Source organism: Ornithodoros turicata, chromosome 7 (genome assembly GCF_037126465.1).
Source record: "Ornithodoros turicata isolate Travis chromosome 7, ASM3712646v1, whole genome shotgun sequence".
In the NCBI taxonomy this organism is placed as follows: Eukaryota; Metazoa; Arthropoda; class Arachnida; order Ixodida; family Argasidae; genus Ornithodoros; species Ornithodoros turicata.
The window spans coordinates 57,003,317-57,026,329 of record NC_088207.1 but is presented as its reverse complement, the minus strand read 5'-3'; the positions used below and the strand labels follow the sequence as shown (position 1 = coordinate 57,026,329).

General features: G+C 46.2%; 1 protein-coding gene across 9 annotated transcripts in view; it reads left to right on the top strand.

Annotated features, from left to right (window-relative positions):
- LOC135401697 (uncharacterized) overlaps window positions 1–23,013 on the top strand; it is a 180,837-nt gene that overhangs the window by 128,197 nt on the left and 29,627 nt on the right. For all 9 annotated transcript variants that reach the window (XM_064634228.1, XM_064634224.1, XM_064634221.1 and 6 more), the window contains one exon: window positions 18,216–18,394. In XM_064634228.1, coding sequence (XP_064490298.1) covers window positions 18,216–18,394 — 179 coding nt within the window. The remainder of the gene's footprint in view (window positions 1–18,215; window positions 18,395–23,013) is intronic.

Genomic DNA, 23,013 nt, shown 5'->3' with positions numbered 1-23,013 from the left:
GAATATATAGAGCGTCTCATTGCGATGTACCAGGGGTAAATAACATGCGCCAGAGTTTCAGGGTAGCATATATAGTCCCAAGCAGCACAATGTACTGAAAGTCGAGTGCAATAGGGGTGGACGGTATGTGTCTTATCGATGTTCCTTATAGTTTCACGAGTCTGTTCGAGGCCTTCCACCTACCCGTCCACCCCTATTGCACCCGACTTTCAGTACATTTTGCTGCTTGAGGTATCAGCCCGTGATCGCCCATCAGCTGCTGATACAAGTGCGAGATAGAGAGCCTGATGATGAACCGGCGCCCTTTTGTTAGTTGAGTGTGTTCTAGTGAAACGTTCTCGCCGAAACGATATCGCGTGTGACCTATACGGGAAGTGTTCCTCTTCTGATTGGTCGCCCGCGGTACCGTTTGAGCGAAAGCGATTCGCTAAAAATCACTCGTGTCTATTCGTACGACCGTTTTCTTATTTTTTCTCAAAAAAAAAAGAAAAAGAAGAAACGGCTTACTTGGCCGTTCTTCTTCCATGTACTTGAATTCGAGTCTTGGTCCGGAAAGGCGGACAGAGTTTGACTGAGTCGGCTGTGTGTGCCCGGTTGACTGGTACAGCTTGGGACAAAAGTTTACGGAACACCATGGTGGCCGCATGTCAGCATCGCAGTGACATCCTATAGCAGCGAACAAGAGCGCGGACACACATACTGAGGGATGGATATAATATAGCCAGTCACCCGTTTCTCATTCGATCTCTTCCCGATAGCTGGCAGGGGACCTCTCCGAGAATGAATATTGCCAGTGCCGTGTTCCGTGAACTTTTGTCACAAGCTGTATACGAGTTATTGTGATATTAAGAAAACTGTGAGCACACACGAGCGAGGCGCTGCGTAGGATGAATGGGCAGCCGTGGGGTCCTCTCTGGGAAGATTATTTTGAATCCACTGTGATCCGGATTATGTTTTAGGTAGGGCTCTGCCTAATGTTTGAAACCGTGCGGCGCGAATACGTTGCGATAGTTGCGCAGCTGCATGCAGTCGTAAGTCCCAAAATGCCACAAGAAAGTGAGTGCGTGGTTTACACGAAGATGCGTGTACATGTATTACGAGCATATGCTATACGTATGTGTACGCGTGCAGCGTGTGCGTTCGGTTCTACAAGTAGGCTAACTGTTGGCTTCGTATTCGCTTCGGTTCAGGCTTGTACCAAGCTTCGGTACCCTAGTTACTAACCCAACCCAACTTAACCTAACCCAAGTTACTCTATTTTAAATACTTTTGGGACTAATTCTGTATCTGACAGTGCTTCAACGAGAACGGGAAAGCGATGTCTTCGGCAGCGTTGTAACGCGCAAGCTTCGAGCACTTTACCGACTCATCGAGCGAGGCCGGTAGAAGACGCATCGCGACTCTTTGTCTCGTTAAAATGGCCGAAAATTGGGATTCTCCCGGGGGGAGTTGCTGTCTTAAAAGTGTTGCGAAGAATCGTCGAGACAATGCTGCTTTGTTTCATGCAGATAACATCTGACATCGCTCTCTATGTGAGTCCCGCTTAATTTCCAGCATCGTGGGTTACCCGGGATCAGTGGGACATCGCGGGTGTCCGACGTATACTCGTAGAACTGTGCGCCGCCCTTCATCTCTCGCCTTGTAATTTGCCTCGTCCTTTTCCGTGTGGGCTGTTTCTATCTTCCGTGTCGGATGCTAAACAGTGGCTAGGTGTGTCTGGCAGGTCCTTCAAATCGATAATAAATGGAGCTGGCCATGGGGGAGGGGAAAATATCGCAGTTTTGCGCCGTGTTAACGTTACGGGGTGCGTCGCTACCCGTTCCGAAAGTTCCGAGAGTAATTACCCCAACAACACCGAATACCCTCTGGATGTACAAATAATGTCCAAACGGATTCGTACGTCCAGTGGACATTCTGAGGATATCCATCGGACGTACGAATTCGTTAGGACGTTATTCGTACGTCCAGAGGACATTCTGAGGATATCCATCGGACGTACGAATTGGTTAGGATATTATGCGTACGTCCAGAGGATATTCGGTGGTGTTGGGGTAGCGACTCCTCTCTTTTCGTGTATGAACCCGATTTTACCGGAATTGTTACCTTTTACTGAAGGTCACTCCGAATATTATTGTTCCCTTTAAAACGTATCGTTACATAATGTATATTCATTAATACTAGGGATCGTCCAACCGAATCTTCGAATACTAGGCAGGGATTCGAGATTCGGAAATCCGAATCCCAGTGCCCAAAACAGCGAATCGAATCTTTCGAGTCCACCAACCACGTTTGTTTGTTTCTTTTTCAAATTGGGGCCTCCGGAGTCCGCGCCGAAAGCCTGATTGGCCGGCGGGCCCCGGGCCCGCCAAGACCACAGCATAAAGCTCCGACATTACTACAAGTTTCAAAGTAACGCGGTTTTGCTTTTGATTTTTTCTCAGTTTTATGGAACGAATTCAGACTCGAGAGTTTATGCATTTCATGTGCACTCTTAAAAATGAACTTCACCACATAGCACGCGCATAGCCAACCATCATCCCGAGTGACATCGTATATTCCCTTGATTAGCTGAAAACTGGGGGGCGTACGCCTTTTTTTTTATGGCATTGAGCACTTTATGATTGCCACAAAAATAGCGTAGGCCCCCGTTTTCGTCAAATCAAGGCAGAGAACGTTGTCATTCGGGATGATGTCTGGCTATGAGCCTGCTCTGTTTTTAGAGTCGATGAACAACATGTTAAATAAACGAGGGAGAAGTATATACGGGTATGTTTTCTCCTGTAAGTGAACAATTATTTAATGTTTTGCGTTAAACAAAGATATCAAATTCTGCTTCAAACCACTTTTCAGTAGGAGTGTTTTTCTTCTCTCTCTCTCTCTCTTTTTTTTTTTTCCTTCTTCCTCGCTTTTCAAACTCTCGAGGATTCGAAATATTCGTGGATTCGGATCCGGATTCGTATTCGGAAAATTCTGGATTCGTCCCGTCTCTAATTAAGACCAGTATTGTACGTAACGCCGTTACCGTAACCGATGCTTTTTTATACACTTCTTTTTTAAAATCGGCATCGGAAAAGTATATTTCCTTCACAAATTTATGGTAACGCGTGACTTTACCGATACTTTTATAGTGCCCCCACCCTTTCTTCACCGGTCGTATTTCTTACTTTTATCCACTGTGACCAAGCGGGAACTTTGAGCGTCAGCTACTGCTAAAAGTCAACCAAGGTGTCAAAGCTGTATAATAAATATTCTGCTTCTTTTTCTGTTTTTTTTTTCTGTTTTTTTTTTTTTTTTTTGTAAAACCGTTTCTTCCAAATTCGCTCTTATACAAACTGAGTGCTCACGTAAGCGAGATTTCGATGTTGTAGATTTCATGCAACGTCTTCGTATTTCCAGCAAACGTCTCGGGCAAAGTATCACGTTGCCTTTTTTTGTAATAACGGTAGCGCGGTACTCCGTTACATTAAAAAGGAAGTATCGATATCGGTATTCCGCCACTTTTTACCCAACTAATAAGTATCGGTATCGCGATACCGTATTTCGGTAACGGGTACAACACTGATTAATACAATACCACTATGACGAGCCATCACTACACGTTGTGTGTATATCAGCTGTACTTTTTTTGTTTGTTTCGTTTTCTAACAAAAACTTGGCGCTTCCGACCGATTAATATCCATTTCAGGCGACTCCGCTTCAGGTTGTTGCCAATGATGTTGCTATGGTAACTCGTATTATGCGGATTCGATTGGCGCCAGGCGGCGGTGCCCTTGAACTATTGGAGTCCGAGCCCATATACGCATCCCATCTCGAACCGAGAACATTGTTCTAATAGCGAGAGCGCCCGAGGGAAAATTCTTGCCAATATTGATGACTTTCGCGTCCTTGAAAGAAAGAGTCGAATGAGTGTTTGTTGGGGCTACCAAGTAAAGTACTTGTCGAAAACTCCGAGCGGTCGACCCACGTGAATTTCGGCACCAGAGCACGTTTGGTGACTGATGTTAATATGATCGACAAAAGCGAAATGATGCTGACGAGCTGGTGCATGACTGCGAACTAAACTCGAGACAAGGGGTACAGACAAATTTTCGTTACACAGCAAGAGTTTAGTTGGCAGTTTAATGGGTTTAATTTGCTGCCCATTAAACTGTTGCTGTGTAACGAGAATTTGTCTGTACTTCTTGTCTCGGGTTTAGTTCGCGCTAGGGTTGCCACCTTTCGGAGTGAAAAATACCGGCTGGGGGAGAGGAGGTGGAATAGATGGAAAGGAGGAAATGCTCGTGGGAAAGGGAAAGTGGGTGAGGGACGTTCTAGCTGGCTCGACACAACCAATAACAGCTTTGCACAACCAGTGCTCTTGTCCCCTCCGAACACAAGATGTAATGAATAACAATGAAAATAATAATAACAATGAATAATCATAATAATGAATAACTAAGAAAACGACTGGTGACTGTGGAGTTGGGTCTGTGCTCCAGATTTATTCAAGCTGTAGTGGAATGTTGAAGGGAAAACCCCGTAAAAGCCCCTATGAAAGGTCTTGAGCCACAAATACCGGCAAAAGGCTGCCGGTATTACCTTCCAACCGGCAACCGGCAGACCGCGCAAATAACCGGCCTGGTGGCAACCCTAGAACTTCGCGCTGATGTTATGTAAGTGGGAACCTGCTGCGTTGAAACGTGACCTAGCACCATTCAAAGTAAGTGCAATGTGTCTGTGTGTTATTTTAGCCCCCCGGCACTGGGGTTTTTAGTGCTTTTAATCATGATCTACCGGACCGCCCAGTTTTTAACCCTTTTTGTCACTTTCGGCCTTCCACACATTGGCTGGCGCTCGAGTACTTTTGAAATATCTACCGTAATTACTTTCATATCCAAGTACTTACATTGTATATACAGGCTATATAAGGTTTGGCCGTCGGTATAGGGTAATAATCAGAGTAATAAGTAAGTAGTAATAGTAACAAGCGAAAAACGCACTGTTCTCTACGTCCGCCTCTTTGGCAACATCCAGTTAACGCGGATAGAGAAAGAGGGAAGACACTCGGCGTGTGGCGGTCGATAGTTCTTCCGTCGATTAAGCGTTGGACTAATTGGTTGGAAGTCATTTGGAAAGTGCCGAATGGCGTCATCTATTATGCCGGACCGCGGGGCTATAAATTGGCAGTCTTCCTTCTATAGTCGCCTTCTCTCCCGATCTTTCACTTTAATTGCATACAGACACGTTCCGCTACTATTAAGGTGATAAAAGGATAGCGATATCATCATTATTGTTAGCACTTTAATTGTTTGGGGAACATGCTACGCATCTCACGATGTGATAAACCGTAATGTTGGCAAAGCTCATGAGGGTGAAAGGGAGCGTTGGAGCGAAGACCCAAGGTTGCTTGTTCCGCGTAAAACATCGTTCCGTTCACGAAATGGTCGGGAAAGTGGAAAATTGAGTAAAAGGGCTGGAGCCACCTTCAGTTGAATCAGCTCGAAAAGTCCGCCCTTGGGTCGGTCTGATTCCCCTGAACCTTTCCCGGCTCTTGCGGTAAGTGTCATTGACCGGCCGCTTCATTCCCACTTGCGGTCCCTCAGCTACGCTCTTATGCAACAACGGTCTCCTGTCGAAGCGACTCCGCCACCGTTTCAAGGCCATTGGCAGAAAGCCGTAGAGCTGATATCTGCCGCAGAGGAAGTTGCGAAGCGAGACAAAGTTTTGCGACACGATCACGTGCGTTTCTTCCGTGCTTTAAACGAGTAATGAGGTGACATTTAACGTGGTTCGAAACCTTATCTCATCAAGCTGCCCAAGCAGCACAATGTACTGAAAGTTGAGTGCAATAGGGGTGGACGGTATGTGTCTTATCAATGTTCTTTAGTTTCATGAGTCTGTTCAAGGCCTTCCACCTACCCGTCCACCCCTATTGCACTCGACTTTCAGTACATTTTGCTGCTTGGGTGTCCATCGGGAGACGCCATGCAAAATAGTGTCACCTTTTTTGGGTTTATCATCACTGCGCAAAATCAAATTTATAAAAACAGTTTGAGAAAGCAGCCGTGGACACGATCGTGCGACGTCGAAAAGTCCCCGTGCCTTTCTTCTTCTCTTCTTTCTTCTCAGCGCACGCGCTGCTTATACCCGCTTGAGTTGTGCCGCTCTACGTCACGAGTCACGTGCCCGGGGACCACGTCACGTCACGATGTTCCCTCGTTCTCCGATGCGCTCTTTTCACGAGTGGAGGATTTTTTTAAAAGTGCGCACCGTTGCGTACCGTAATACCTTTTCGCTGCCCGCCTTGTATAGCCAACGAATAGACGAGTTCAGAAAATCCCAGTGCTCTTTGCGCACGCATTGCATTCTGGGCGCTTGCTGAGCGGGGGAAACGAAGAATAATCCTTCACATTTCGCTTTCGCTGAACTTGACGACACGTCGTGGACAATGGACCGATAGGGGAGAAATCGGAACACTTTGGAGGCCACCCGTTTCTTTCGTATTAGTAAACTCCCACAGTTCAAAGCGACGCTAAGCACTCTGGGATTTTCTGAACTCGTCTATTCAGACAACTCTGGGAAAAGAGGTGCTGACGCCAGTAGTCGAACCCGGCTCTTCTGATATCTGATCTCTGATTATTTACGCTTTGTATTCCTTCGTCTTGTGTGACACCCTAGCAGTGTGTCGTTCGTCCTCTAGGCGTCCTCGCTGGTGCCTTCATAAATTTATTTGCTTGGCGCCGACTGCTTGCATTGACGGTACAACACGCGCGTTCTCCTTGTGTGTCGCACATCCATCTCCTATATACTCGTGCTAACCTAACCTAACCCAAGCAGCACAATGCACTGAAAGTCGAGTGCAATAGGGGTGGACGGGTAGGTGGAAGGCCTTGAACGGACTCGTGAAACTAGAGAACATTGATAAGACACATACCGTCCACCCCTATTGCACTCGACTTTCGGTACATTGTGCTGCTTGGGAACCTAACCTAACCTAACCTAACCTAACCTAATCTAACCTAATCTAACCAAACACGCCCCTTTCCAGCGGTCCCATTTGTTCACCCCTTCAGCGGCCCTGAATCCCCGAACGTGCAGATTCAACGCCACGTGAAATGACCTAGCTCCTTCTTCAACAGTAATCTTTGTATTTGAGAAACCCGAGGGTTGATGTTGACGAAAAAAAAATAATAATAGGTGCTTTGGCGCTGCTGACATGTCCGGCTGTTGGGACGTGGACACGTGGTGCGGAAGGTGAGCACGTGAAAGTAGCCGTGACCACTTGAGTTTCACAACGATATGACAGCGTTCAACGACGCAGGGAACGCCAGGACAATTGCCGTAATAATTGAGGAAACTAAGTGCGTACCTAAAGAAAGGGCCTGTTCTCACATGCAGCGCTTTGCTCACTGCAAAGCGCTCTGCTCTGCTGTTTTTCTTTTTTTCTTTTTTTTTTTCTTCTCGCACTGCGCTATGAACATAAGCGCTTGTCAGAGGTTGAGTTCTCCCGTCAACTTTTTCAGCGCTCATTTCTTGCGCTTGTTTGTGATGGCCAATCAAGAGGCTTTGTTTTGCCCACGACTTCGCGGAAGCTGCGGGATTGTTTTCCTTCCTGGTTTTGGCGATGTTGTGTTGGTGTCGTGGTGAACGGAAATGAGGAGGCCTTGAATTTCTCGTTGCGTTCGCCCAGCTAACTGAGCTTGTGCGTCCTCATAGCTTACGGGAATCAAGAATCAAGAAGGCGAAACGGCGCTGCTTCTCGTCGCCAATGAGAGCTCGCGAGGTTTGAGCAACTCAGGGATTCCCTCGGAAGGGGGGGGGGGGATACGCCCCCTCTGGTTTTTGCACCCCCCCCCCTCCCGAAATATCTGAGATAGATAAAATGGTTAAAAAGCAAGCGAGCTGGTGGCTAAGATCCATGACGATTCCCAGTCTCGGTTTTTCGTCATGTATCTGAGATAGCCTATAATACAGCTCGGCTAGCAACGCATGTGCCCATAAACATGTATACATATATACCCCTTCCCCCAAAGGGGTCGATTTCTGGGGAGCACGCAGCTCTGCTTTGCGAATGAGGACACGAAGATAGAAAACGAAACTTGTTCTCCAGCGCTCTGAAGCAAGGCGCTGCATGTATGAGAACCGGCCAGTGTAACGTCCGTGGAGCCCAAAGGATACAAATTATTTTGCCGGGATATTTTTTTTATTCTTTTCTTTTAATAGCCAGTGGGAACTTTCTTTCTGAGCAGCCCATGTCGCATTGAATCGAAAGCGCAGTTGAAAGCCATCTTGTGCACAGAGTGTGCTCCATGACGAAGCGGAGCAAAAGAAACGCTTCGCTGTCATTTCTCGTGTGGTGGATGCCGCCATCGCGTAATCTGATAGGGCGGCGCCGATCTTATTTGCTTCGCCGAGTGTGCGGTGTTGGTGTCTCGTCGTTGAAAGCGGATGCTTTAGCTTCACTAGGTGTCGTCGGTCAGGGCTCCAGCAGGTTGGCTTTCGCCTTGCCGTTTCGTCTCTGCGCACTTTTTGTCGGGTCTATGCTCGCTATATACACGTTTAGTCGAATGGAAAGGCTGCTCCAGCACTTCCTTCAGGTTCAGGATCGCTGCGGGCCACCAATGACGCTCTTGGACACGGTGCTGGTGCGAAGTGCGGGCCCTCGCCACCCTCGCTGTGCGGATGTGACGACACCGGATATAATTGAGCAACCCGCTGCCCAGTTCTGTCGAGGGGGTGTAGGAAAAAACACGGAATTTCAAAATGAAATTACGAATGTCCTGCTGTACGAATGAAAATGCTGAATGTCCTTTCCATGCTGGGTTCTGCTTCTTCAGCCTAGTTACTGCATTTCTACAACATTGTTCTAACCCGTCCCACAGGTCTGAACCAGGTATTTTAAGCGCTTATGTACAAGACCATGTCCACAATAAAAAAAAAAGAAAAAAGAGAAAAAAAATCGCGCTTTAACATTCATTGATTAATTACGAACGCGAAAGTATAACTCCGTGGAATGCCCTTTTGCGGGGGCCTTTTCTCCTGGGGCCTTTTCTCCGGGGACCTTTTCTCCTGGGACCTTTTCTCCGGTTCCCCTGTCGAGGCTGGGCGAAAACGGTGCTACGAATAGGAAAGCGCCAGGCGCGAACCATGTGAGATGCTATGTCTGGTCGTGTGCCCAATGAGGCTTTTGGTATACACTGTGAAAAAAAAAAAAAAAAAAGGTGGCGTCACGACTCCCTTAAGGGAGTAAATGGCTTGTCCCAAGGAACACTCCCTTTTGGAGTAAAAGTTACACCCCGTAAGGGGAGTAACATGCTACTCCATTTGTGGGGTGTAACCGTGACACCCATTGCAGTAGCTATATACCAACACCACCAAGGGGGGTCAAGCCAGCACCTGCAGATGTTGTCCTGACGACCTTCTTCGGTATGGTCCAGAAGGAGTTCCCTTAATACCGGGTAAGGTATGAACACTGCCTCCGCTGTGGGAGCATAGGGAACATCCGGCCTCTCTTCCACCTTTTCTTGGTGGGCTTCTCTTCATTATAGGGGGCTCTGCTCATTATTTCACCAGCGGCATGGCCGAGTGGGCTAAGGCGTCCGCTCGTTGGTGGTAACCAAGGTCGTGCTGTAGACTGGGAGGTGGCGGGTTCGAATCCTACTGCCGGCTGTGCTGTCTGAGGTTTTCCCTGGGTTTTCCGAAGACTTTCCAGACGAATGTCGGCACAGTTCCCCTTGAAGTCGGCCCAGGACGCATACTAATCCCCCTGTCCCCCACTCCTTTCTGCTGTCCTCTCTCCGTCTGTTCACATCTGTACGTCGCTCATAGCCACAGTTGCTTCGCGGCGCTAACACGCAATAAAAAAAAAAAAGCTCATTATTTCATGGCCCACACGCAATGGGGGTAGAGCATCGGTCCTGGCGATGAAACTCACACCATTCATCATCTTAGAAATAGAGTTGTTGTTGTTGTTGCCGCGATCACGGCAAACGAGGCACTAACAGCTATCGCTGTAAAAATAATAATAATAATGAATAAATAAAGAGGCTAATTAACGTGAGTATACCAAGCAACATTCTGCGCGGTCACAGCTGTGATCCCCTTTTTGCGACACTATTGTTTGTGGTAATGTGTACAGTGAAATATATGATAATTAATGCGCCGCCTGACTGTGAAGACCCAACTCCTGTACGGTGTCTAAAAAGTTTCGGAGCGCTTTTAGCGAATTTTGACACGACGAGAGGGCGATAGTCCTGCTGGTTTAGTTCCGGCGCGCGAGAAAGTCTGTGGGTTGTGACGTACATTTGGGGCAAGCTATGGGTGGCAAAAACGGAAGTGCTATAGGATTCGAAGCGAAAAGCGTTTCTTTTGTGACAAAGCATTCCACTGAGAAGCCAATCATAGCCACAGCTGCGTCGCAGCGCTAAGACGTATTTAAAAAAAAAATCACAACTTCCTTTACTGCTTCGTTCTTTCCGCAAGTCGATTTTGGACAGAAGGATTTTTCATTTAGTTAAAAAATTTCTCATCTTGTGGACAGTCGCAAGAGGTTCTTCTTTCTTGTTTTCATCTCAGTGCTTCCAACTGAGTACGAGGGGATGTTGGGTCCAAGTGTCTATGGATATAGGAGACTGCGTATAGACGGCGTGATCACTTTTCCTTCCTCGTGCATAGACAACCAGCAGAGTGACGGAGTGAATTTCCGTTGACAGATGAGCTCCCTGTCCTTATATACCTCCTGCGGAGAACGACTTCATTATAGATACTCCTCTCCGCTTCATTTTTCGCGCTTCCAGCCTCGTCTCGTTTTATGCACGTATACGCATACAGAAGAAGAGGGAGAGAAGGATGTCATGTGCGAGTGAGGTCGTAAGGTCATACCGGTGCTCTCTGGTTTTCTGGGATTCGCGCCTCTCTACTCAGTGCATATCCATTGTTCCGTGAGAGACGCGTCTCCCTAGGCTGTTATATTTGAGGTAAGCGGTGATATTTCCTGTGTCCTTTTTTTTTTTTTCTCTCTCTCTCTCGTTCGCCTCTGTTTTCTCGCTCTTTACTTCGTGCATTATATTTCTAATGCGCCGCGCTAGAAAACGGACGAGTTTAGAAAGCTCCGCACCTTGCCTCGAAATCGAAACCATACGTGTCTACCCAAGCAGCACAACATCTTGGCTTAATATTGGACCAATATTGGCAATGTCGGCCCTAGATTGGACCAATATTGGTCCAATATTGGGCCAGGATGTTGTGCTGCTTGGGTAGTTTTTCTGCGTCGATTTCACCAATAAGTTATTTTCCAACCTGCTTTTGAGTGGAGGATCTTGTTTGTTTGTTTGTTTGTTTGTTTGTTTGATGCTGCAAACCATACCAGGAATAGCTGATTTAGAGCCATTCTTCCTTCCTCCTTGATGACATGGTCATCTCTTTGAGTGGGTGCTCTTCGTTGAACTGGAAGTTGAGATGGTACACTGTAAACTGAAAAACACCCTTATGGGTGTAAATCGCTGGTCCTATAATTGACTCCTCTTTTTACACCGTATGGTCTGGAACACCCTTTTTAGAGGGTGTATCCCGTGTAAAACGCCCTTTGAAAGGGTGCTTTTCCTTGAAAGTGCCGTCTTTTGCACCCTTTATACACCTTTTTAGGAGGGTGTTTAACGATCTTACACCCTCTTAAAAGGGTGTTTAAAGGGTGCAAAAGATGGCATTTTCAAAGAAAAGCGCCCTTTCTAGGGGTGATTTACACGGAATACACCCTCTAAAAAGGGTGTTCCAGACCATGTACGGTGTAAAAAGAGGTGTCAGTTATAGGACAAGCCATTTACACCCATAAGGGTGTTTTCCAGTTTACAGTGTACGTACCGCAATGTATGCGCGTAATATATCGCGATATACGGAACTCTTGTTTGTACGAATAACGGTGCGCATTGAACGATGCATATAGAATGTCTATGGTCTTTTTATCCAACTGTTGCTGGGCATTTTTACCGACTCAAATCGAGTTATGGATGCTTTGACTACGATTAAGCAACCCCAGCGATACGCAAACATTTTACCAAATAATCTCCCGTCCTATAAATAGGGTTCCGCGCTTTCGATTTTAATCGAAAACCACCGGAAAACATACGCCGGGTAAATTTTCCCTCATTCGGTTCTAATCGAAAAACATCGAATACAGAGGGACATTCCAGGAACGATGCCAGAGATAAATTACTGGACATGCCCTAGTCGTTGATGCTGATCAGAAAACCATACCTAAATATACGATGTTCGCGAAAAATGTCCATTTACATTTTTCGTTAGCCGTAAAACGCCACTAACCCCAGCTAACAACGCCGTTGTTCAGTGAGCGTCGTGCTGAAATTGTGATTTTTATTCGCCGATAACTTGTCGGTTAAATCATGTACACGCCAAGAAAAACACTGAAAAACGCCGAAAATTAATTAACACCGAAAAGCATACGCCGAATCCGCCGAAAAACAATAAACACAGAAAAGCATACGCCGAATCCGCCCAAAAATAAAAACTGTCGGCTAAACCATGTACACGCCAGGAAAAGCGCCGAAAATCAATAAACACCGAAAAGCATGCGCCGAATCCGCCCAAAAATAAAAACTCGCGTAAACCATGTTCACGCCAGGAAAAACACCGAAAAGCATACGCCAAATCCGCCCAAAAATAAAAACTGTCGGGTAAACCATGTACACGCCAGGAAAAACGCCGAAAATCAATAAACACCGAAAAGCGTGCGCCGAATCCGCCCAAAAATAAAAACTGTCGGGTAAACCATGTACACGCCAGAAAAAACACCGAAAATCAATAAACACCGAAAAGCATACGTCGAATCCGCCCATAAAAACTGTCGGGTGAACCATGTATACGCCAGGAAAAACGCCGAAAAACAATAAACACAGAAAAGCATACGCCGAATCCGCCCAAAAATAAAAACTGTCGGGTAAACCATGTACACGCCAGGAAAAACGCCGAAAATCAATAAACACCGAAAAGCATGCGCCAAATCCGCCCAAAAATAAAAACTGTCGGGTAAACCATGTACACGCCAGGAAAAACGCCGAAAATCAATAAACACCGAAAAGCATGCGCCGAATCCGCCCAAAAATAAAAACTGTCGGGTAAACCATGTACACGCCAGGAAAAACGCCGAAAATCAATAAACACCGAAAAGCATGCGCCGAATCCGCCCAAAAATAAAAACTGTCGGGTAAACCATGTACACGCCAGGAAAAACGCCGAAAATCAATAAACACCGAAAAGCATGCGCCGAATCCGCCCAAAAATAAAAACTGTCGGGTAAACCATGTACACGCCAGGAAAAACGCCGAAAATCAATAAACACCGAAAAGCATGCGCCGAATCCGCCCAAAAATAAAAACTGTCGGGTAAACCATGTACACGCCAGGAAAAACGCCGAAAATCAATAAACACCGAAAAGCATGCGCCGAATCCGCCCAAAAATAAAAACTGTCGGGTAAACCATGTACACGCCAGGAAAAACGCCGAAAATCAATAAACACCGAAAAGCATGCGCCGAATCCGCCCAAAAATAAAAACCGAAAGCGCGGAACCCTACGCTATAAAGGCGAGCAGGATTGCCTCTCTGTCACTCATGCTCGTCACGCTGCACAACAACGACTGTGTTTTGTCTTTCCGCAAGGTCGCTTCAAACAAAGCGCCCCTTCAGCGAAGCGTGGAAAGGGGAGGGGTAAATACTCCTCCTCCTCCTCTTATAGTGTCACCCATACCGGAATCCTACACGGGCGTGCGTTTCCCCGGCTCTGTTATTACGATGGATTGTATGTACACGCAATCTCGCCTGCGTATTTGTAAACAGTGATGGAAAAAACCGGCGGTGTGGATACAAGCATATATCCGCAATGTACGATATCAAGGGCGGTATCCACTCCTACACTGGTAGGTTCCAGACTTGTACGTAACGCGTCACGAGTAATTGCGTTACTTGTAATCATCAGTTACTTTTTGAGTAATTTTTAGAGTAATCAATTACATTTTTGAACTAGTAATTTTTCGAGTAATTCGACTACAATTTTGAGTAATCAGTTACTTTTGAAGTAGAGCCTGACTCAAAGTAACAGTGCTCTGTGACAAATTTCTAATGTCTTTGTTAGTGTTAATGTTGACTGTAGTAAGCGGGAAAATATATTATCGCTACTTCTCACGCGCCATCCTTTCGCGCTATTTCAGCTGTCCCAATCACTTGAAGTTGTTGTTCTTGTTTTTCTTCTTCTTTCGAAGTACACAGAGGCGGAAATTTTTGCATAAATTGAAAGTAACGGCCCGAGTAACGCGTTACTTTTATACTCGTTACTCAATTACTTTTTGGGAGTAACGGGCACAACTCTGGAGGTTCCTACGAGGCTTCGCGCGGATTTTTTGGGACACTCCAAAGGGGCCAGTCATGGGTGAGCTAACTTGTGAAAGCAGTAACTGAGTTGGTTACAGTCACCGCGTTAAACTAACTAAGGTACAGCCGTTCTTTTAAGAAACGGAATCTGGCAAAGCATGGAAATACCCGAGTAACTTTTTTGCTACTAACTAAAACTACTTAGTTTTGACGAAAAGTGGTGATTAATTGAACAGGCGATGAGTGCGAGACAGACAGGAACGGTTCAGAGTTCCCGTCGTTCATCAACTCACTGCAAAAGCACCCAGTTACGGATACGAATCACTTTCCCAGAAAATTAAATCGTTATTGTAACTATAGTTACTGGTGAACCTAGCTAGTTACAGACAGTTAAAACTTGCTTGTGACTCGCTACCCAGAAGAGAGCGCACACCCATAAGTTGGACACGATTGCGGGGAGGATTGGAAAAGTTTGAAGCTGGGGAAATCCACACGGAAATACGTAATGAGGACAGCAGGAAATTTTCGAACATGCACTAATCTGCCCCCGATGGTCTAGTCTGTTCCCCCACAGATGTCCCTTTCCACACGCTGCGCGTGTACGTGACACGCTGGGTTCTGCTACGTGAACCACATATATACGATCTGTCGGATTACTTAGGAAAATTTTTCTCAACGTCATAGCCAGTACGTCTCAAATACTTACGGAACACCAGACTACGGGGTGCCACACCGACTCCGCAAATAGTACTTAAGTCACTGAGTACCGGTCAAAAAAGTAACCGGGTAGAGTACTAAATATACAGTCTTGAAAACTACTTAATATAGAGTATCAAATACTCTGAAATGTAACTCGTTACTTTCAAGATACTTTGACGTCACAGTTCCGGAAATACGAAGAGCGTGAAGTTGAAAATGACATTACCAAAAAAGCTTTATTAGGTCGCAGGAACAACTGCTTTTCAAAAGTACTACCCGATAGCCTGCCCCGTTTTTTTTCTTTTTTCTTTCTTTCTTTCTTCTTGTTTCTTTATCACGCTACTGAACAGGCGCTCCACAGATGCGAACGAATGCTCTACAGAAACAACAGAATTTACTGTCGCTGTTCTCATTATCGTTGCTTTAACCTCATAAGGCTTCATTAATATTTTACGTGGCCCCTCTCGCTACGACTTTCGGCACTGGTCTTCTACCCTGCATGATAGGGGTCCCAATAGTTTACAGAGTAGAATTTAGTTTATAAAGTAGCAAGCCAGCCCTGTCTTGGCTAACCTCTCTAATAACCCATATTAAAGAAAGAAAGAAAGAAAGAAAGAAAAGTTTACCCATACCCTTCAGGACACACATCGCCTCATGCGTGCTCCCAAACCGGAAGCGCTGCACGCTATAGGCTTGAAAATAATTCGGAAAATGAGGAGAAGTTATTGAAATAAAAAGAATTTAAGTTAGATTACTAAATACTGACATTTAAAAAGTATTTGCAAGACGTCAAGTTACTCGCAAAAGTTTTTCTTCTTTTTTTTTTTTTTAGGTACACGATAAGCACGATCAGATAAGATCATCTTCATGCATACTTGACGTTGAATACGAGACTCACGCAGACACCTTTGCTCATTTATTCCCCACTTCGTATCTCCCGTGAAAATACTAACGCTTCGCGCCGGCGTCGTCTTATCGATTCTAGACGCACGTCAGTGCAACCGTCGCCGTCGTTTTGTGTGGCTTTCATCGCAGTGGATACTCTCTCACTGTGCACGAAAGCGATCGCCATCGCCGCTGTAGCAGACGACAGTTCCAACCTTCAAAGGTATCGTCTGCGAAGCGATATTACGCTTGCGAACGCATAATGCGTCCTAGCCTCGCTATGCTTGTGAGTTGACAACGTTATCTGCATGTTGTTTGCGATGTTTGCATTCGCTTTAGTGCTTGTCTGGTGCAGGCCAATGTTATCTTGTGTAAGTTACGGGCTTGCAAAAACGTGTAGCGCCCCCTGTGGAGTGGGTGATAAGTAACGTTTCGGTGTTTTTGTTTGCACTGTTGTGCGTGTAAGAAGCTTGACTTATTGTGACTTGACTTATTGACAATTGACTTATAGTGAACGTTATGGTGAAACTCACTCACCACTTCGTCCCTCGTACTGACCAGCGGTGTGATGAACCACAAATTAAGTCAAAGTGGCAAATTTCCTCAGCCATTGTCGCTGCTTGTTTCTCTTGTTGTTGTTTGAAACATGATTGTTGATGAAACACTAAACATGTTTGTTGTTTGAAACATGTCATTGTCAGAAACATTGCCATTTTAGCGTAGAATTCCGACAGAAACTTGCCGCACCTTCTGTTTTAGTACAGAGAGCTCGTGTGATCGCTTCCGAAATTCGATCGACGGTTTGCGAAGCTTTGACCGATCAATCGGCTAAACAGAGTGCGTTGGCGCGATGTTAGCTTCGACCATGGTGTAGAGTATCGCCACCTGGCGATGAAACTCTCCATTCCTCATCTTGTAATAAAGTTGTTGTTTCGACCATGGTGGGGGACCTAAACGGTAACGAGATCCACCCTGTACATACAACACAGTCCACGTGGGGCCTGAGTAACCCACTCTCTTATTTTGCGAATGTAGAATCGCCATTGATGCCGCTTTTTAGCTCTACCCAGGAACACTCGTACGAACAAACTGCGTCGCGTTTTAACGCAAATTTTAATTCACAAAAACTACCACGCTCAATTTTTTGACGTGGATTTACTACTTAAAAGACGGTTGATTTAACTTTTCCCGAACATGACCATTCCGATATGGCACATAGCGCGTTCGACCCTAAGTAGAACCGATCGCTGTTTTTGAGTAGTACGCTGGATTTGGTAGGCTTCCGAAAATTTCCTCTGCAGAACAGAAGCTGAGAACTATGTTCCCACACACTCCCAGCTCTATAGACAGACAGATTTTATTATTATTATTATTATTTATTTATTTATTTCATCACACAAGGGATTAGGAGCAGAGGCTAAAAAGTCACAGTAGACTTGACAAGGCCTCTACCCAGATTTGCGCAGAGATTGCCGAAATAGCCTTGCGAAATAGATGCCCACACATGCGTGGGCACTGTCACGACTATACGACATCGTCCTTACTCGTGGGAGTGACGTAACAACTGAGAGTCAGCCAATCAGGATCGTGTTTTAAACGACGGTAGCCAATCACGAACGAGCTTTCGGCGCTCGTTGCCACGGAGACGAACCGCCGTCGTCTGCGAGTAATTGAACGTCCCCGCGGGCTAAATGGGAAATCTTTAACCTCAAGCTAAACTTTAAGCTCAAAACCGTCCCGTATCTTTCTCGAGACTGATTTTCTGGAAAGCGTGATTGCGCACTTTTTGTCTACAGATTCAGGTCTACAGGTTCCAACTTAGCCGCAATCATTTGCGAGTTCAAATCCACAGTAGCAGACGAATTCTGACTTTATATGTGCACACGTAGTGAAGGTGGGAGAGGAGGCAATAAGCAGTCCTTCTGTATCTAGGACTCTAGGTGGCGTCTCTAACGGCTGCTGAAAACACAGTCGCGATTGGCGGATTGTTACGTGACGTATAGCTTAGGCGATCAGGCTTTGTTTCTGGGTAGTGTTGACACGACCCGCGTGTCATTCGACGTCACGCGCGACCGCGAGCCGGATTTTGGGTGTCGAAACTAAAAGCGCACCTACTTTACGAACGGAACAACTCACGTACACGTCAGAGTCCCGCTTCCATTTCCTGCCTGCCCGCGTCTGAATGAGTGACGCCTCATCGGAGACACTCTTGCTTTTCTGTCTGAGCCGTGGTCTTATAGTTGACGATGGCGGGCTTGTGTTGTGTCTGCAGGCTCAGTGGAAGCGTGCAAGGGATCAGGGCGGATTTGGACTACGTCGTCCTATGCCAGACCTGATGGAAGGTTCCGAGACGGAGTCGGCAAAGGGCAGCCTGGAAATCGAGGACGGGGCTTTTCCTTCCTTCTCGGACACTGTGCTCGGAAGCCTGGGCCTTGGTAAAGATGCCGCCGTGTAAGTTACATTTTGCATCCCCTTTCTCTATAGTGATGGTAGTTACGATGGGGATTTCCAGATGGAGTGTGCCGGTTCAACCGAAATCTCGTATCCAATACGAGACTGTCTGTGTTGTCCTTGTCCTTGTCCACAGACCTTGTCTGTGTTGTCGTTTTCTGTCCCCCCCAGTCTCGGGTTTTTAAGTTATTGATCTATACCACCAGCTCGCTTGCTACCTCTCTATCCTCTCGTTATGAAAATTCATGTTCGAGTGGGCCGCCTGCGAGAGTGCGGTCAAGTTAACAAACTCATCATCATCATCATCATCTAGTATGTAACACTGGCCATTCGTCTCGCAAAGCCTCCGCCTACTGATCCCTAGTGTCGAACCCGATCGCAATTTGGTGGCACCGAACAAGCTGCGTTGCACCTACGTTGGAATAGCCAGCGCCGAATTTCGCTACGCAAATGAGCCGAAACCAGAACTGCGCGCCCCAGGAGCGGATAATCGTCGCCGCCGGAAGCGTGTATCTGGGCCGCAAATCGGTTGATCTGGTCAGCAGATAAGCGCTTATTCCAGAGCACGTGACCCTCTGGCGTGGAATGAGCGCTGTGCTCCTTACGCTCCTAGTTGGGGATTCTTTAAAAAATAGAATAGCTTTCATCGAGGATGGTCTCCCATTCTCCTATCTCGCCTGAAGCAATTAATTCGAGAGTTAATTAATGATATTTAGGTGTATTTAGTCATCTAATAGCTATATACATGGTCTCTACGAGAGGATGTCTGTCTGACCGTAAAATTCAACTGCAGAAACTGCGTTTATGCTGCAGCTTTTTCATTTTACTCTCTTTTTTTGTGTGTGTTTTTTTTAACTTCACAAAAACACCGTGTGTTTTGTTCCGTAATGCAAAATGAGGACGGCGTGATTGTTGAAAAAGTTCAGCAATGCGTGATGAACACGCAATGCTGACACGCCGTCGTGTCTTCTGAAAAACATTCTCGCCTCTTTTTCGCTTCGAACGCTTCCTCGAGCTGTGACGCGCGCGCGTTATACAAAACGCCACGCGAGGAAATCGCTCGCATTCAGACGTCGTGATGGTTGTGTGAAGGTGGCTTTTGTGGCCAGACGAGATGATCGCTGACAGCTTCCTGATGGGTGCGCATGTATACGCCGTGCTGGTAAGCCTTTGCGGAATTGCTTGTGGCGTGACGTAATAATGATACCCTTTGGAGGGAGTAATTTGTCTTCATAACCGTAGGTTACGTGTACAATGAACGTCCTATAGAGCGATTTCCCTCGAGAAGGGCTAGTTGTAGTGCATGGGACGGAATCCTGTGGAACCACGTAAAAATTGGCACATGCACGCAGCCACTGTTGCAAGCATGAATCAATTGTGTGCAATGCAAAAAAAGGGCACTTAGAGTGGTCACTGGTCTAGATCGTTTTTCACACACAACAAGTGTATTTGATCGTTACGGAATTATTCCAATTTCGAAGTTTTATTATTACGAGTTAATTTTGACGTTTTTAACATGCTCCCAGAAAAACAATATTGTTTTTTTTTTAAACCCTGTAATCTATGTAGGTTATCCTATCCGAAGGGAGCAGTGGTATTTATCGCTGTGTGGGACAAATTACGGTGTGCGGTCTTTAAAATATATACTATTGCCCTCAGTATTCAATCGGTTTATCGACATGAACGTTGATCATCTGTTACTAACGAAAAGTCGCCAAGTTCTTTCGTTTTTCTTGCAATAAGCATCTGTGTTACGTGGGTAGTTTAAAGTTACTTCCACAACTGCATGTTGTCATATTGTGTTTTGTATCATATTGTTTAATAGCTACTTCTACACAATGGTGTTAAATATTTTTGTATAACTAGCAGGAAATTATATTCAAATTTAAAAATTGACAGGTAGCTGTATAGGTGGCGCAGATAAGTTGTGCGAGGCTTATACAGTTTATTAACAGCCTATCATCCCGGATCACGTCATAATGTTTGCAAAGAGACAAATTGAGAAATGCGCAGTAGACTTGCGTGCATGTTCGGGACATCATCAGACAGCGTGAGGGTGGCTTTTCTGCGGTGCTTCCCTGACCTGTGGCGAAAACGCCATCCAGGGTAGATCTCGCGGAAAATGTCGAAAACCGTTATGCAGACGCGGACATGCCGTGGATTATGGCAGCTTACTGGAACCGCGTGGAAAAATACGTGGAATTAAATAATGTTTGCATAATTCGAATGATTGCCAAACGACTTAGTGTTATTTTCAGTCATAGTATAACTTTCGCAACAGTATTCTGTATACTTCACGATGAAATATATGTCTGTTATGCGCACTTTATTATGTATGTAACCGGTAATGCTATCATTTTTAATGGTACCGATTATACGTGATATTTCAAAGTAGGGTAAGTGGTCGTCACCACTTAATTTCGAAAAACGCAAAAAAAAAAAAAAAAAAAGGGAAAGTAACGCATGCGACGGTAGCGCCTTGCGGTGCGGCGGTGAGGTAAGGTATGAACTTTGCACGAGATCTGGCGTTCACCTTAGAGGACATTTTTTGGGGTGTTTCACTCATTACAAATATAGAACAAGAAACAACCTTCGTACACTTGTATATATAGTATTCCTCAAATGTGGCTGGTTTCTATTTGTGCGCAAGCGCAGGGGGGAAAGTGCACGAACCAGGTTCGGGGAAGATTTGGCCGCAAGACGTTGTGCGAGTTCCGTTCGCTCCTTGTGTTGTCAGTCTTCCAGATAGAATCTCGAATAAATATTTTCGGATTTCGGGTAAAGGTATGACTCGCACGTATTCGAAGGGATCAGTTTGCAGCTGGAGTGCCGCCCGGCTGGCAGCAGCCATAGGATTTGTTTGGGGATGGCGGTAACACTCACGCTGCCGCTATTGGCAGTTCAGTATCCCTTCACAAACCCTTGGCAGGTGTCCAAAACAGGCAGGACCGGTGCAACCGCGGGTTGGGAGGAAATCGTGACAGACCAGTGAGTGAAGGACTAAAGGTATAGTCACTGGTCCGAGTGAAGAGAACATAGGCATTTACGGGTAACCTCGGACCCCAGAACGAGGTTCGCTCCTTGCTCGACACGGCTATATCACCACCAACTAAGGGACTCTGAGCATCCAATGATTTGGGAGATTCCAGAACCTTTTGGGCTGCGTTCTGCGCGAATCCCGCATAATGTACGAGGATATATGCGTGAATTGCTGCAGGAAGCGAATGCGCCAATTCGTACGTCGACGCTGCGTCCGATAGCTATAAAGGGTCGCCTTACCCATACCTGCCAACTTGGGAACATTCAAATTAGGGAAATTTCAAAAGCGGGGCGGGGGGGGGGGGGGTTGGAGAAAGCCGATGTTGGGTGGCTGTTATTTGCATATGTAACACTTCACCCCAGCAGGCTCGTCGTTTTGCAGCAACAGACATTGCCCTCTCCAAGAAACTATCTGGGTGTCAAGCTGTGACAAGGCTATGACACTTTCTCAAAAGAACGTGAGAACACAAAACTATGTCTCTGTTCTGTTTTCGAGGTCGAGGTTCTCTTTGCAAGGTACGCAAGGTCGAAGCACCTTTGTCGCAGGAAAACATGAAGGAAATGCCCGGAAACTAGAAGTGCTAGAACTAGAACTATGACCAGAACCCCGTAACACAGAGGAAGCGGCAGCGATGCCGATGGCAGTTGGGCTGGTATTGGATTGACGTTTTCGTCTGTGTGCCCAGAGAAAAAGCAGGCGTTTGAGATATAGAGAGGGAAACTGCATTTTCCGGGAGATTTCCTTCTCGGCCGTACAATCGTACAAACCGGTTCGAATCCGGGAATCTCCCGGATGAATCGGGAGAGTTGGCAGGTATGCTTACCCCATCACCAGGGCGCTTTCCCCCCAAGGGTCGGGTCGCACTAATAAAGAATTACGATTCGAAATAATTCGGAGGACTACCAGAGGGCCTAAAGACACTAACACGAGCGTTTCATCGCTGTGCGTCTACGTCCTGCTTTTATATAAATCATATTCTTCGAAAATGCGGGCGCAATCCTCCGACTTACCTAACGCATAAGTGCTCGAGCATAAAAACTACTAAGTCGCGCAACAAAGATTAGGACTATAGCAGCATTCAAACACTTAGATAATCGTGGGATTTTCCCATTTATCCCGCACGAGACCATTTCAGAACTGATACCCTCCGCCTCTTCCATTCCTCCTATCTGCTGCTCTTTCTCCATCTAATCCGCCGCTCATATAGCCACGGGTGCTCCGTGGTGTTAACGCGGAAGTAACAAAAAGCACGCAGCGGCCGGCTTGCGGAGCGCTGTATATTATACAACGAACGCGCCAGCGAAGTATGGTGTTGTTGCCCGAAAGAGAACGATTTCGACCTTGTCAGACCGTTCGCACATAGGCGCGTAATTTGCCGCGAGCATTTCGATGGAATCTCTTCGCAGATTATGTACGCCCTGTATGGATAAGGGCATAGTATACGGAAAGAGAGCGAGCTACGTCAAACGCCCTCGCTTCCTTCGTTCTTTCATTAATCCGCGATAATGTTCCTAATGACCCGCACGTTGTGGGAAATCCCTCTTACGAAGGTTGTCCGTCTCGGTCTCTGAAATCCTAG